Source organism: Nilaparvata lugens, unplaced genomic scaffold, assembly GCF_014356525.2.
Source record: "Nilaparvata lugens isolate BPH unplaced genomic scaffold, ASM1435652v1 scaffold51_1_2, whole genome shotgun sequence".
NCBI classification, from domain to species: domain Eukaryota; kingdom Metazoa; phylum Arthropoda; class Insecta; order Hemiptera; family Delphacidae; genus Nilaparvata; species Nilaparvata lugens.
In genome coordinates, this window is record NW_024091084.1 from 26,062 (window position 1) to 43,309 (window position 17,248).

General features: G+C 33.7%; 1 protein-coding gene across 1 annotated transcript; it reads left to right on the forward strand.

Moving 5' to 3' along the window:
- Positions 1-2,039: 2,039 nt before the first annotated feature.
- On the forward strand, positions 2,040-12,486 carry LOC111059353 (zinc finger protein 184). The gene is made up of 4 exons (XM_039444660.1): positions 2,040-2,152; positions 3,159-3,353; positions 6,387-6,648; positions 7,972-12,486. Exons 1-4 carry the CDS (start codon positions 2,129-2,131, stop codon positions 8,991-8,993), a joined length of 1,503 nt encoding a protein of 500 aa, XP_039300594.1. The 5' UTR covers positions 2,040-2,128; the 3' UTR covers positions 8,994-12,486.
- The last annotated feature ends 4,762 nt before the right edge of the window (positions 12,487-17,248 follow it).

Genomic DNA, 17,248 nt, shown 5'->3' on the forward strand with positions numbered 1-17,248 from the left:
AATAACTTTTAGTTGAGTTATTTTCGGTAACTTTCTGTCCCAAAAATTTAAACTTTAGGCGCCCACATCTCGGAGTATTGATCAGAGTAGGTAAAAACGTTTTCCTGAGAAGACTTTTTCATGTTTATAGCTTGAAAGTATACAAATCGAAAAACTGTAAAATATCACCAGTAGAAAGTTTTTTAGCCTTTGCACAGCCTTAAATGAATTTAATTGGAATGAATACATTATTAAATGATTGAATGTAGATTTGGTTCAAATATTCATGTTCAAGTTTTTTATCAATATACTTTGTCAGCAGTGTTCAATAAAACTTTTTTGTTGCTTATTGATTTTTCTTATCTTTTTCTTTCTTTATTTTGTTAAGGTTTAATATGATCTACTCCTGTTAACTATATTCTTGTTGATTTGCTGTTTGTTTTATTTTTATATATATTTTTTAATTCCTATATATTGTATTTATAATATTTAATGATTTTTCTTTTGAATATATATTAATATTGTAAAAGTGGTGTGTACCGTTGGAATTAGAATAAATAAATAAAACTGGTAATTTTAATGCTAGAAAAAAATTCCATAAGCACTCAGAAGATCGTGTAGAATAATATAGCACTTTTAAAAAATTTCAAATTTGATAATTTTTTACAACTATTTACTACTAGAAAGTATGGCAGCGAGCGCGAGCTCAGTTGTGGCATGGCTAGCCAGCGCAGCGGTACTAGCGGTGGTCGGTGTGACAAGGCCTTACAGATGTCTCAACCATTTCTCATAAGCCACAATAAAAAGGTCTTAATTGAACTTTCCATTCAAATTAATAACTAAATAACAACTGTAAAATTATAGTATTTCAAGCTATTAAAAAAGTTTGTTTTCTATTAGCAACACTAACAAAATTTTAAAAATTCCTGTTTCAGTTTGTGATGTGTGCGGTAGAGAATGGTTCAAGCAATGTAATGTCCATGGAAAAATGATGACAATACCAGATATTCCGGTAGGTACCTACCTTGTAATTCAATCATGTATATTTTTATTCGAGTGTGATCCATGCAAGTGCATGGGTAATTGGGAGGATGTTTATGTCTATGAGATGAATAGACTTGAATTTTAGATGACTTGCAGATCACCAGGAAGCTATTTTGAAATTGATTGGTGTTTGTTGGTGGGGCTGACCTGTACCAGCAGTTGAACCTAGAGCACGTCACTCATCAAATCAGATAAATCTTAGCATTCTACTGTGATGAATCATTATATTTCCTACAGTTATCCGAGAAAGTGCTCATTTCTGCATCAATAATAGGTTCCTTTTTCCTACAGTTTTTCTGGGTAACTGTATCTGATTGAATTTATTATTAATTTAATTTCATTAAAATTAAACATTGAAAAAATATATTGAATGTTTAAAATTAATAGATATTCAAGATTAATAGTTATTATGGTTTTGTATATGAATAAACTTCTTACTGAAATATTGTAGGTGTTTTTGACATTACTCACTTGTTGCATTGAAAATGGTGTCTTTTCCTGTTGACGAGATATCAAAAGAATTGAACATTGATTTGAAATATCACCACTATGGTCATTCACACAATCTTCTAAGCATTCTTGTGTGCAATGATTGCAACCTTTATCATCAGCGACAATAAAAAGGTCTTAATTGAACTTTCCATTTAAATTAATAACTAAATAACAACTAATAGAATAGAATATTTTTATTTCACTTGCTCATAACAACAAAAAAGTTTTACATATCAACTTAAAAAAAATGTAGTAGTTTAAAAAAATTTACAACTGCATAATATTAGAAAAATACATAGAATTATAACCACGTACATTAAAAAAAAATTTGATCTTTTTGCAATCAGCCTAAGTAGAATATTATAAACAAATGATGATTAGTGCAAGTGAAACAAATTACTACTTGCAAAGTGGTAAATAATAACACTTGAGTGCAAGTAGGAGTCAATAATAGATTTTAGTTGCAAATAACAAACTGTAAAATTATAGTATTTCAAGTTATTAAAAGAGTTTGTTTTCTATTAGCAACACTAACAAAATTTTAAAAATTCCTGTTTCAGTTTGTGATGTGTGCGGTAGAGAATGGTTCAAGCAATGTAATGTCCATGGAAAAATGATGACAATACCAGATATTCCGGTAGGTACCTACCTTGTAATTCAATCATGTATATTTTTATTCGAGTGTGATCCATGCAAGTGCATGGGTAATTGGGAGGATGTTTATGTCTATGAGATGAATAGACTTGAATTTTAGATGACTTGCAGATCACCAGGAAGCTATTTTGAAATTCATTGGTGTTTGTTGGTGGGGCTGACCTGTACCAGCAGTTGAACCTAGAGCACGTCACTCATCAAATCAGATAAATCGTAGCATTCTACTGTGATGAATCATTATATTTCCTACAGTTATCCGAGAAAGTGCTCATTTCTGCATCAATAATAGGTTCCTTTTTCCTACAGTTTTTCTGGGTAACTGTATCTGATTGAATTTATTATTAATTTAATTTCATTAAAATTAAACATTGAAAAAATATATTGAATGTTGTTTAAAATTAATAAATAGTCATTATGGTTTTGTATATGAATAAACTTCTTACTGAAATATTGTAGGTGTTTTTGACATTACTCACTTGTTGCATTGAAAATGGTGTCTTTTCCTGTTGACGAGATATCAAAAGAATTGAACCACTATGGTCATTCACACCATCTTCTAAGCATTCTTGTGTGCAATGATTGCAACCTTTATCATCAGCGACAAAAAAAACTTTAAATTACACAGACAAACATTTGAAGAATTATAGGACATTTTTACCCCTAATTAACCACTTTTCACATTCAATGGTAACTAGAAAATATTTAATGTGTAATACGTTCGTAAAGTTCCTTATCTGCACTCAAGAGACTGTTTCTTTCGATGCAGCAAAGTGTCACTTTGCGCACTTGTTACTCAAATAACTATTCAAATCTCAATGGTTTCAAATTCTCGGTGTGTCAATTCTTCTGCCAATCAATGTGCATCCATAGTTTGAAATCATCCAAAGCATTTTCAACTTTGAAAAGCAGTTTTCAAACTACTGAGAGAAATGTGAAACTTGTTTAAATCTATAGTCTGTTATTGTAGTGAAATTGTTGATTCTGTTCAGGTGAATAGGAAAAAGGCTGGATACAACTACGCCAAAGAAACAACTCCTAGAATCCTGGGAGTGGCACAGTCAAAGATTGCGAATGCTGGAAAAGGAGTCTGGACAAGGGACATGATCAAAAATCAGATTCAGTTCGGACCTTACCAAGGCCGAACGGGCAAAGGAAACCCTAAAGATCCCAACTATGCATGGCAGGTTAGTTTGGAATTAACATTTAATATTTATATTTTCCTATAATTAAATTTGTTTCGAATAGTTTGTATCCCAAATTATGGAAAGAAATATATAGAGGATAACAGTCTTTCATATAATTTGGAGGAAACATATAGGTGCGTACAGACTTATGTGCCATGAACACGCGAATTTCTATCCTCTCATGATAGTCGACAGACTGACTTGTATTAAAAGCGTTTTGGACGAGAGATTCAAATTCATTTAAGAGCAGTCCCAGATTAGCTCTTAATATCCGTCACGCAGTCTTCAGATTGTCACGGAAAGCCTTGTTAGCAGTCACATAGTTGCTGATCATCCTTATGCAGTCACAGACTCGCGTTTCAGAAATCCTATACCCTAAACTCTATACCCAATACCCTATACCGATAACCTTCACCCTGTATTGGGCTAGCAGGCACAGCTTGCTGGCCTACAGAGCGCGATTCTCAGATTGCGTGTTACTCAACAAACCTCTGTTTGTTGTAGAGAATAATAATTCTATTATTAATTCTGTGTACCCTATACCCCAAACCCTTACCCTATACTGGGCTAGCAGGCACAGCTTGCTGGCCTACAGAGCGCGATTCTCAGATTGCGTGTTACTCAACAAACCTCTGTTTGTTGTAGAGAATAATAATTCTATTATTAATTCTGTGTACACTATACCCCAAACCCTTACCCTATACTGGGCTAGCAGGCACAGCTTGCTGGCCTACAGAGCGCGATTCTCAGATTGCGTGTTACTCAACAAACCTCTGTTTGTTGTAGAGAATAATAATTCTATTATTAATTCTGTGTACACTATACCCCAAACCCTTACCCTATACTGGGCTAGCAGGCACAGCTTGCTGGCCTACAGAGCGCGATTCTCAGATTGCGTGTTACTCAACAAACCTCTGTTTGTTGTAGAGAATAATAATTCTATTATTAATTCTGTGTACACTATACCCCAAACCCTTACCCTATACTGGGCTAGCAGGCACAGCTTGCTGGCCTACAGAGCGCGATTCTCAGATTGCGTGTTACTCAACAAACCTCTGTTTGTTGTAGAGAATAATAATTCTATTATTAATTCTGTGTACACTATACCCCAAACCCTTACCCTATACTGGGCTAGCAGGCACAGCTTGCTGGCCTACAGAGCGCGATTCTCAGATTGCGTGTTACTCAACAAACCTCTGTTTGTTGTAGAGAATAATAATTCTATTATTAATTCTGTGTACACTATACCCCAAACCCTTACCCTATACTGGGCTAGCAGGCACAGCTTGCTGGCCTACAGAGCGCGATTCTCAGATTGCGTGTTACTCAACAAACCTCTGTTTGTTGTAGAGAATAATAATTCTATTATTAATTCTGTGTACACTATACCCCAAACCCTTACCCTATACTGGGCTAGCAGGCACAGCTTGCTGGCCTACAGAGCGCGATTCTCAGATTGCGTGTTACTCAACAAACCTCTGTTTGTTGTAGAGAATAATAATTCTATTATTAATTCTGTGTACACTATACCCCAAACCCTTACCCTATACTGGGCTAGCAGCAATACTTCGCAATTATTAGGTCACCTGGGGGGTGGAACAGGTGTATCTAATAATCTGTAATTTTACTGAAACAGTAAGATACAGTTATAAGCATAGTGTCAGCTGATGAAAAGTTGATTTTTCCGTCCGATTACTGGATTTGGCAGAAATTGGAAAATAAACTGAAAATACGAGGTTTTTGGGCCACTCTGTATCTAGCACAAGGAAATTTTGCATGAAGAAATTTTTTCTGGACTTCTCTCATGTATCCAAATAATATATTAAAAAATCAGAACTACAATATAAATTGCAAGCACACCTCCTTTTTTATGTCTATATTGACTGGACTAAGAAGTTCCTGTGACAACTATAGAGGAATAAACACTGGTTACAAAATCTATAGCATGATAATCAAGGAGAGTATGTAGTCCATAATGGAAGTTCTCCTTCTGGAAGAGCAATGTAGCTTTACTTTTAAATACTACCTTACCGCGCTATACTTGGGGGGGCGCATATCAAAATCTTGCCCCGGGCGCCTATTAACCTCGGGGCGGCTCTCAGAATATTAAGAAGAAATGAGAGGTTTTTAAGAAGAAGATGAAATCAAAGGAAAGGTTGAAAAAGAAAATGTTTGAGAAAGTAAAAGGGGAAGATGTTTGTATATCATGTGATGTTACTTGATCACATGATAACTGTTTGATAATATAATAAGCTGTTTACTCAATTTACTTTGTTATCAACATAAATAATGATGGTTGCTTCAAATGGCTAAGAATTTATTAAGATATTTAAATCACCCGTTTTTTGTTGCCTATTTCTCCACTTATATATTATCTTATCAATTCAAAAAGCGCGTGGAAGTACCCCTGTCTTGTCTGAAGCCAAATTGAGAATTGGAAATTATTTTTCACTCTCAAAGTAATTTGTGAGTCGTATTTTGACACATTTTCAAATTATTTTTGTTACCGTGCAAAGTATGGAAATTGGCCTGAAATTTGATTTAACATTTTCTTGTCCAGACTTAAATATAGGAACAACTTTGGCAATTTTAAAGACATTCGGAAATCTACCTGTTGTTAAACTAAGATTAATCAATATTATGTGTAGCAGAGGTAATTGTAGTGTGTTAATGCTGTTTTTAATTAACTTGGTCGGTATTCCATCCCATCCCGGAGCCGAGCCGCCTCTCATACTGATCACTACCGCGATAAGCTCGTGGTGGGTGACGGGACAAAGAGCAAAGACAGCGTCCATCGCATGGTCAGCGTCGTCCACCAGTCGGCTGCAGTGCCCCGGCCAACCGCCAGCCAACCGAGGCAAAGTATTCATTGAAGCCATTTCCTATTTGTTTAATTTCAGCGGGAGAGGCCTTTATTCCACTTTGCAAAATTAATTACTTTTAGCGGGGACATTGCTGTAAATGTTTTTTTTTTTAGATTCCTGGTTGATAAATATATTGTAGTATTGTGATTTTGTTTCTGTATGGTTTCAGCTGAAAGAAATGGCTGGTGGGTTGAACTACATTGATGCCAGTGATGAGAGATACAGTAACTGGATGCGCTATGTGAACTGCGCAAGAAATATAAATGAAATGAATCTGATGGCATATCAGTTTGAGGGCGGCATCTATTACAGAACTTTTCGTCTGGTTGCTCCTCATGAAGAGCTGTTTGTCTTCTATGGAGAACAGTTTGGCTGTAGTCTCGGCATTGATGTCAAGAACTTCAGGAATCCCACATTAACTAATGAAAAAGGTAAATGCGTATAACCAAATGAATTTCGATAATATTTTTCTTAGGGTGATGCCCACATGAGCTCCAGGCATGTGCGTGGGTAATGAGATGGATGATGATGAGTGATTTACAACTTTATGTGGGTTCCAAACCAGTTGGAAGCAGTTTTCAAACTCAATAATGATATTTTTAGTAGAGGAGTCGGCTCTTAAAATGGATATCCTTTGCCGAGAGTAGCAGGCGGGTCGATTTTAATTTATTTGGCTCTAATCCAGGCAAATTCCTAAAAATGTCACAAACGGAAATGTTTGGAATTTTTTTTTAAATAGATTTGTACAGGAGTTGACCATTTCAAAATTCGCCTCCCCCCCCCCCCCCGAAATTCATATAATATATAGATAGTATATATATTTTTCAATAATTAATTAAATATATGCAGAATGTTAGATATTTTGTTTTCATTATATTTCTTCATAGTGCACAAAAATAACAATTCGGCAACAGTACGGAGTTCGAAAAAGATAGAGCTGCCTGCTGTCTGCTTTGACTAATGGCAGACAAGGATCGATAGCAAACCAATATAAATCAGGTGCTGAAAAAACGTGCATCTCACTATAGATCAGCTCTTTCTCAACAAAAAGGATTTTAAAATTTATATTTATATTTCCTAGTGGAGAGGCGCACATAAGGATACCTCAAGGATCACATTTCAAACACATAACTTTTGACACTATGATCAGATCTCCTCGTTCTGTAGCTCATTTTTCTCGACTTGTCAAGGCGGTTAAAAATCGTATATCATCAGCTGAATTCGTTGGAAAATGGGAAATTTTTGTTAGGTGTACTTCAACCCATTTCCAAACACAAAAAAATTCAAAGTTTTTGGGCAATTCTGTTTGTAGCACAAGGAAATTTTGCATGATAAAATGGGTTCTGGACTTATCTTATTTATCCAAACAATTTATTAAGAAATAAGAACTGCAATATGTATTGCAAGCATCAGTGTATATAGACTAATCATGTTTTTAGTTTTTAGAGCAGTCCATCTTGAAAATTGACATCATAATTTTTGTTAATTATGTATTGAAAACAATGCATAACTAGTACCCAACCATACTAGTTCAATCTCTGTTAGCCCCTCCCTAGATATTTGCACCAGTACAGGGAACAATACTCTTGAATCACCCCATTTTACCTATGAAGCATGGAGCTGATCCTAGACTAAAATCCATCTTGATTGACACAAGCTGAGGACGTAATGCTACAAATAAACGTAGAAAGAATAATACAAATCATTACATTCGAAAATGGTGTGACTTATGCATCTGTACTCATTTTCCACAGATGTCAGCTTCTACTGCGCAGAGTGTAACTCAGTCTTCACCTCACCGCTCTACTTGGAGCAGCACGAAATGACCTGTCTACTGGGACGGCCACCAAGCAAGAAACCGAAACTCCTTCATGCTACACAAACTACTGTGACCACAGTTGCACCACAAAGCAAGAACCACGGTTGCACCACGGCATCTAATCAAACATCGAACCCAATGATGAGTGTAAGCAACGTTCAGGAACCTCTCTCATTCACTGATGGCACCTCAAACGAACAACACCTCTCATTGAATGAGGGTTCGACTTATGGTGCCAAAGACAAAAAACTGATAGAGTTATCAGGTGAAAAGGGTGTCAATAGCCACCTATGTAATAAGACTTATTCCAAAAAGTGTAGAGAGCATGAGAATGTAAGGCCATTCAAGTGTAGTGATTGTGATAAAGCTTTCCCTAGTAATGCAAGACTTGACCGACATTTTAAGTCAGTTCACTTGAAAGTGTGCTTGTTCAAATGCAATATGTGCCATTATAAGTGCTCACAAAATGGTGATTTGAAAAAGCACATGGATGCTGTGCATTTGAATATACGTAGATTTGAATGCAATATGTGCGACTATAAGTGCTCATGCAATGGTCATTTGAAACAACACATGGATGGTGTGCATTTGAATGTACGTAAATTTGAGTGCAATATGTGTGACTATAAGTGCTCACGAAATGGTGATTTGAAAAAGCACATGAATGCTGTGCATTTGAATATACATAAATTTGAATGCAATATGTGTGACTATAAGTGCTCAGAAAATAGTAATTTGAAAAAGCACATGGATGCTGTGCATTTGAATGTACGTAAATTTGAATGCAATATGTGCGACTATAAGTGCTCACAAAATACAGATTTGAAAAGACACATGGATTCTGTGCATTTGAATGTACATAAATTTGAATGCAATATGTGCGACTATAAGTGCTCACGAAATGATCGTTTGAAAAAGCACATGGATGCTGTACACTTGAATGTATGTAAATTTTAATATAATATGTGCGACTATAAGTGCTCAGGAAATGGTGATTTGAAAAAACACATGGATGCTGTGCATTTGAATATACATAAATTTGAATGCAATATGTGTGACTATAAGTGCTCACGAAATGGTGATTTGAAACAACACATGGATGCTGTGCATTTGAATGTACGTAAATTTGAATGCAATATGTGTGACTATAAGTGCTCACGAAATGGTAATTTGAAAAAGCACATGGATGCTGTGCATTTGAATATACATAAATTTGAATGCAATATGTGTGACTATAAGTGCTCACGAAATGGTAATTTGAAAAAGCACATGGATGCTGTGCATTTGAATGTATACGTAAATTTGAATGCAATATGTGCGACTATAAGTGCTCACAAAATGTTAATTTGAAAAAGCACATGGATGCTGTGCATTTGAATGTATGTAAATTTGAATGCAATATGTGTGACTATAAATGCTCACGAAATGGTGATTTGAAAAAACACATGGATGCTGTGCATTTGAATATACGTAGATTTGAATGCAATATGTGCGACTATAAGTGCTCATGCAATGGTCATTTGAAACAACACATGGATGGTGTGCATTTGAATGTACGTAAATTTGAGTGCAATATGTGTGACTATAAGTGCTCACGAAATGGTGATTTGAAAAAGCACATGAATGCTGTGCATTTGAATATACATAAATTTGAATGCAATATGTGTGACTATAAGTGCTCAGAAAATAGTAATTTGAAAAAGCACATGGATGCTGTGCATTTGAATGTACATAAATTTGAATGCAATATGTGCGACTATAAGTGCTCACAAAATACAGATTTGAAAAGACACATGGATTCTGTGCATTTGAATGTACATAAATTTGAATGCAATATGTGCGACTATAAGTGCTCACGAAATGATCGTTTGAAAAAGCACATGGATGCTGTACACTTGAATGTATGTAAATTTTAATATAATATGTGCGACTATAAGTGCTCAGGAAATGGTGATTTGAAAAAACACATGGATGCTGTGCATTTGAATATACATAAATTTGAATGCAATATGTGCGACTATAAGTGCTCACAAAATGGTATTTGAAAAAGCACATGGATGCTGTGCATTTGAATGTACGTAAATTTGAATGCATATGTGTGACTATAAGTGCTCACGAAATGGTAATTTGAAAAAGCACATGGATGCTGTGCATTTGAATATACATAAATTTGAATGCAATATGTGTGACTATAAGTGCTCACGAAATGGTAATTTGAAAAAGCACATGGATGCTGTGCATTTGAATGTATACGTAAATTTGAATGCAATATGTGCGACTATAAGTGCTCACAAAATGTTAATTTGAAAAAGCACATGGATGCTGTGCATTTGAATGTATGTAAATTTGAATGCAATATGTGTGACTATAAATGCTCACGAAATGATGATTTGAAAAAGCACATGGATGCTATGTGAACTCTTTCCCACTGTCGTTTTTTGTTTAGAGTGGGTTTGGAACTCCCTCACTCTATACGGTATTTTGCCCGGCGCCAATCAATTACTATGAATTGATAAAATAATTACTTTACTGTAACTTCACTCACTGAACTATTAATAGTATTGAAGAAAAAGATAAAAAGAGATAGATCAGGGTCGTGTGTAAGGGAATGTACGAAGTGAAAGGCAAAACAAAGGTTAATTATGAATTTATTATTGAACTTTAAATTTATATGAATTTATAAAAAATTGATCAAAAATATAGTAATGATTAGAAATAAATACAAGATGATCAAGTTTTCGAAAATATTACAGTTCAAGTTTAATTTTATACAACAAAATTTGACAAACAGTTCCTATTTTAACAGGTTACTTGAAAAGTAAGTTATAAAATCAAAATATTGAACAACTCTAGTTAAAAATATGATTATAGTCAAAAATAAGAGAATTGATAAATTTTAAAGAATGAATATGATTAGGGGAGCCTTGCTTTAAAAAACTTTTATTTGTGCTTACAAGAGAATTTCAACTGTAAGCTTCAAGAAATTAATTAAGATTGTGTCTTTAGATATGAATTTAAAAAGAAGTAATAATTGAGTTTGCTCTTTACTATAATTCAAATATAAATTTAAATTTACTATAATGTTTATTATGATATATCATTTTAAACTATGGCTCCCCTTCATTTAAATTTGGCTCCCCTTCAATAATAAATACATTAAATGAACAAAATACAATGTCATACAGTACATAATTACAATTGAATTGAATAAATCAAATTAATAAGATACCAATTAATTACTACTTAATTAATTAAGCAGGTTTCTTATACTCATTGTCAACATGTTTCAATCAAATATACCTAATTTATTCTATTTACAAATTTGTCCTTAGCCTATGAATTCGGATTCAACTAACTTAATTATCTTATAATATTTATTAAATTATAATTCATTGTACAACATTATATTTGTTGAATACTTTATACATATAGCCTAATCTACTTGACGCCCTAGTTTTTATAAACATGTACTCGTTTCATATTTATGGTTTTATGTGATCACCATTCAAATAATTGATCATCAAATAATTACTTCAATAATATTCATATGCTAACCACGTGGTAAAATGGTAGCATATGCTAACCACGTGGTAACGTTGTAAACTACATATCTATATTTACTTCTCTCCTAACTATATATCTATATTGCTATACACAATCTTCATTTACCTGTCATCAACTTATGCTATAGATATATACAAGGGTTAACACAAAACACAGTGGGCCATGTGGTTTCTATTGTAGACGTGTCTGTGACTGATGTTTAGAATACTGTTAAGTTTCTAGGAAAGAATGATTTTGTTTCAAACTATTTTGAAAAGAATAATGACCACTGTCGTCTGGCTTGGTAGGCTATTCAAATGCATTCTCTATAGTTTCGAGAAACGGTTCTTTTTATTATTCTAGCTCATCTAGCGTTCATATTCTTACAATGCAATATGTGCAGAGCACGTGTTACAACAAATAACAGAAGTCTTCAATTTTTAAATTTTAGGAGAGCACGTGGTCGCCATTTGTGGCTCATGTGCATTTGAATGTACATAAATTGTAATGCAATATGTGCGACTATAAGTGCTCACGAAATGGTGATTTGAAATAACACATGGATGCTGTGCATTTGAATGTACGTAAATTTGAATGCAATATGTGTTACTATAAGTGCTCACGAAATGGTGATTTGAAAACAAGTGAAACAAAAACATTCTTATAATGTTATAACCAATTATAATCTTAACTAATTTAAAAAATATTCAACAAATGTTTTCTTTTATTTTAATATTGAAATAATGGGCTCTCCCAGAAAAGCTAATGCTTGAGCTCTGGAAGAGAGTTCAAAAATCTTAAAAGTAATTAGGATGGATGTCAATTTAATTAGTACCAGAAGAAACAATATGCAATATAAACACTAGAATATAAATGTATGTACAATATAACAATGTAAGCACTAGAACAAAAAGTCAATTAATCTCCTGAAATCTCAAGTCTGAAGTAAACTTTCCTACATACCCACTCTCTTATTTCATAAATTAAACACTTAGTAATTCTATTTAGAATGAATTTTTCAGGTAGACAATTTATTATTCTATGGCAATAGAAGGACAATTGGTCCTTGAGCAAGATGTAAGTCTAGTGAATAGATTAGTAGTGAATTTGTCTTTGTTTTTATTAATGTACAGAATTGCGTTAGTTACGTATGTTTGTCTCAATGTTGGTAAATCAATTTCTTTAAATAGTAGTCCACTAGGGTACATTCTCGGTCTTCCCAGGGCTGCTCTGATAATATGTTTCTGTAGAACAAAAAGTTTATTGAAGTGAGTATCCTGAGCTGCCCCCCATGCCTCAATGCTATATTGAAATAAAGAGTGTGCATAAGCAAAATAAATGTTTCAATAATACTTGGATGTTTAATTTTATTGATTTTGTAGAAAATATAAGTCAGATATTTTAATTTTGAGCAAAGGTGAAGTATATGTGCATTCCATTTCAAGTGTTGATCTATAATTATACCTAAGTAGCCTATTTAATTTTTTCAACTTTTTCTATAACTTTGCAAGAGCAATCCACAGAGACTTCATTATGGTTATGCATTTTTAGCTGTAATCTATTGGGAGGTTTCCGCTGTTATTTGGTGAGAATGCAATAAATTTTGTTTTGTCTACATTCAAAGTGAGAATGTGAGTTTGTAACCAGTAGTTCGTGATTGACAGCCCTCTATTTGCATTATCATAAGCTTCGTTCCATGATTCCCCTGTGAAAATTAATGCTGTATCATCTGAAAATGATACTATATTGCAATTTGGTATATTTAGCTTATATAAATCATTCACATAAATCAAGAATAATAGAGGTGAAAGTACCGTTCCTTGTGGAAGTCCAAATTCTGAGGTGTGTCTACTGTCAGTTTTTTTGTTAAGGGTGAGGATCTGCTTCCTGTTCGCAAGGTATGAAGCAAAAAGGTTTTTTGCTGCACCTCTAACACCACAATTTTCTAATTTATTTAACAATATTATGTGTGGAATGGTATCGAATGACTTTGCAAGATCCAAAAACACTGATATTGTTTTTTTTTATTATCATTGAAATTACTGCTTATAATTCCGGTTAAGTGAAGAATTGCATTTGTTGTTGATTTTCCCGCCTGGAATCCATACTGAAATTTTTCTATAAAATTATTTTCATTTAGAAAGTTTAAAAGCCTCATTTTTAGTATTTTTTCAATTATTTTTGAAATATTAGTAAGTAGACTAATAGGTCGGTAGTTCTCAGGTTTTGACAGATCACCAGATTTGGGAATTGGTTTAATCACAGCAATTTTAAAAATTTCGGGGAATACACCATTAATAAAGCATTTGTTAAATATGAATTCTACAGGATGTACAATGAAGTTGGAGATTTTTTTAAGACAAGTTCCTGTTATTTCGTCATATCCGGGTGAAGAGTTATTACCAAGAGTAGATATTATATGTTCTATTTCAATTATATTTGTTGGATGAATGAAAAAACTGTTTCTTGGGGGTTCTGATAGCGGAGGAGGGATGATTATAGCAGACACATGGATGCTGAGCATTTGAATATAGGTACGTAAATTGTAATGCAATATGTGCGACTATAAGTGCTCACAAAATGGTAATTTGAAACAACACATGGATGCTGTGCATTTGAATGTATGTAGATTTGATATATTTCGCTAATAAATTATTCACAATGAGTGAGTTTATGTTTTCATTATGACTCAAAGTTTATTTAATATTTAAAGTTTTTTACTGATCACTTGAATTAATTGCTTATATTTACATTCTAAATTCATTATTATTAAATTCAGTAAATTTGTATAAGACTGAGTTAAAACTTATTCTTGATAATAATAATCACTTATTCTTTATTCTCATAATCATAAAACTTATTATTATTGACGAGCAGGTGTAACTCCATGAATGTAGCTCCACAACGGTTAATCTCAACAAATGAATTGATTGAGTTGAATTTCAATACTTCCATGTTGAAAATTAAAGTATTTATCAGATTCAAAATGGGAAAAATCAATTGAATAGTATTAAGAAATAGAATGTGTTTTATTATTTGTCAAAATTACATGAATAATCTTTATTGAAAATTGGTTGCAAAAAGTATGAGCTTTGAATGGCTTCGAACCTGGGACTTTGGAGCTATGATCTGCGTCACAAGTGCTCACCATCAACAATAATGTTTGTTCGTACTCTTATCGTTACTCAAACTTTGTGTCACAAATTGATAATGATAATCATCCTCGATGAATTCTAAGTCTTTATGTAAATTTCAAGTTGATAAGTTCAGAAGTGATGCGTCAAACATGTATTTCCCATCTCTTACATGTTATTTCAAATTCCTTTCTATATAATATAGTATGATTTGGTTATACTTGTTTGTCAAAATTGTATAATTAAATAAATAAATCAGGACTTTACCACTTTTCGAGATCGAACCGACTTGAGCATTGCTACCTCGCTCTCTATGAACCGGAGAACAATCTCTTCAGTACATGAGTGACGTGCCAACTTGGCTTCCAAATAACTCCTCTCTCTTCTTTTTTGATGTTCTGTGAATAAAAATGGAGAAAACCGTTACCATGCACAAATTCATAAAAACTCTTGTTGAAAACGACAGTTACATCAACATATTCATGGAGAGACAACATGCTGCCTATTCCTGATAAAATCAGCAATTCAATACTTTCGGAATTGAAATTTCTCAGGGTCTTGGAAAATCTCTCCGTTTTTTACTTTCCTTACCCTATTATTACTTTCCTTGCCCTATTACCATAGGTAAGGAAAGTATTACTTTCCAAAAAAATTAAGGTAGGTATCCTAATTTCATGTTTTCTATACGTTCCAAGGTCCCCTGAGTCCAAAAACATGATTTTTGGGTGTTGGTCTGTGTGTGTGTCTATGAACACGATAACTCCATTCCTAATTAACCGATTGACTTGAAATTTTAAACTTAAGGTCCTTATACCATGAGGATCCGACAATAAGAAATTCAATACAAAATGGCGGATAATGACTGAAAAACCATGTTTTCACGGTTTTCTCGAAAACGGCTCTAACGATTTTCTTCAAATTTATACCCTAGATAGCTATTTATAAGCCCTATCAACTGACATGAGTCTCATTTCTTGGAAAATTGCAGGAGCTCCGTAATATTCTTGAGAAAAATGGCGGATAATCACTAAAAAACCATGTTTTTTACAGTTTTCTCGAAAACGGCTCTAACGATTTTCTTTAAATTTATACCATGGATAGCTATTTATAAGCCCTGTCAACTGACATGAGTCTCCTCCCTGAGAAACTAACAGGGAGTCCACCCCATCCTTGAGAAATTTACTTTGTAACCTCATTCTCGTGCTTGAGGGTGGGTGGGTAGAGCAGTTTATTCAAAAGAACACACGTCGATATTTTATTTGTAGAACAGCTGTTTTGACAATTTTTCAAAAAACCACAAATTTCATAATTCAATCAAAGGAAAATGTACTCTGAAAACAATAACAATAGTATAATCGTAGTTTTAATAAAATTATTTAGCCGCCAATCGGCATAATGTTATTCCCCTAGATTATCCTCGTTTAAGAATGAGGCTTATAGATCAATGAGCAAGGAAAGTTGTGTGAGTGTACCACACAAGATTTTTAGTACAGTTGTCTATAGTGAGGTTCACATTATAATAGCAGTGTTTGGTTATCACTGGTATTGCTATCCTTGTCTATCATTCAACAAAGCGGATAGCCTTAGTCCATGGTTTCCATCAATTTTCTGCGAAAAATAAAAATCGCTCAAACTTCGTGATCCAATGGTCTTTGATGCGAGAAACACGAATCTGGAATCACATTTGCAAAATTCCTTACCGTTCAGGAGATATGACTAAATTTCAGCCAAATCTGAGATACTTTTTGTCTCAGTGTGGTCCACGATTTGGTCCATGATTTCCATCAATTCTTTGTGAAAAATGAAAATCGCTGAAACTTCGTGATCTTATGGTCTTTGATGCGAGAAACACGAATCTGCAATCATATTATGCAAAATTCCTTACCGTTCCGGAGATATGATCAAATTTCAGCCAAATCTGAGATACTATTAGACAAGAAGTATCTCAGATTTGGATGTAATTTGCACAATAGATGAAGCGAGCAAAGATGAGAAATGTCAGAGCCGAATTTGGCACTCCCAGCTATTATAAAGTGTGAGTTATGAAGCTGCAAACAAAAATGTTTCAAATGGTCATATCTCCTGAACGGTGAGGAATTTTGCAAATATGATTCCAGATTCGTGTTCCACGCATCATTGACCATAAAATCGAGCAAATTGAGCGATTTTTATTCTTTACAAAAAAATATTGAAAACCATGGAATAACCATCGTGAAACACACTGGAACAAAAAGTATCTCAGATTTGGCTGTAATTTCCACAATAGATAAAGCATTACCTGAGAGATGTCGGAGCCAAAGTTGGCACCTAAGCTAATATACAGAGTCACATCAAGGCCATAAGATCACGAAGTTTGAGCGATTTTTATTTTTCATGAAAAATTAATGGAAATCGTGAACCACACTGAGACAAAAAGTATCCCAGATTTGGCTGAAATTTGGTCATATCTCCTGAACTGTAAGGATTTTGCAAATATGATTCCAGATTCATGTTTCTCGCATCAAAAACCATGAGATCACGAAGTTTGAGCGATGT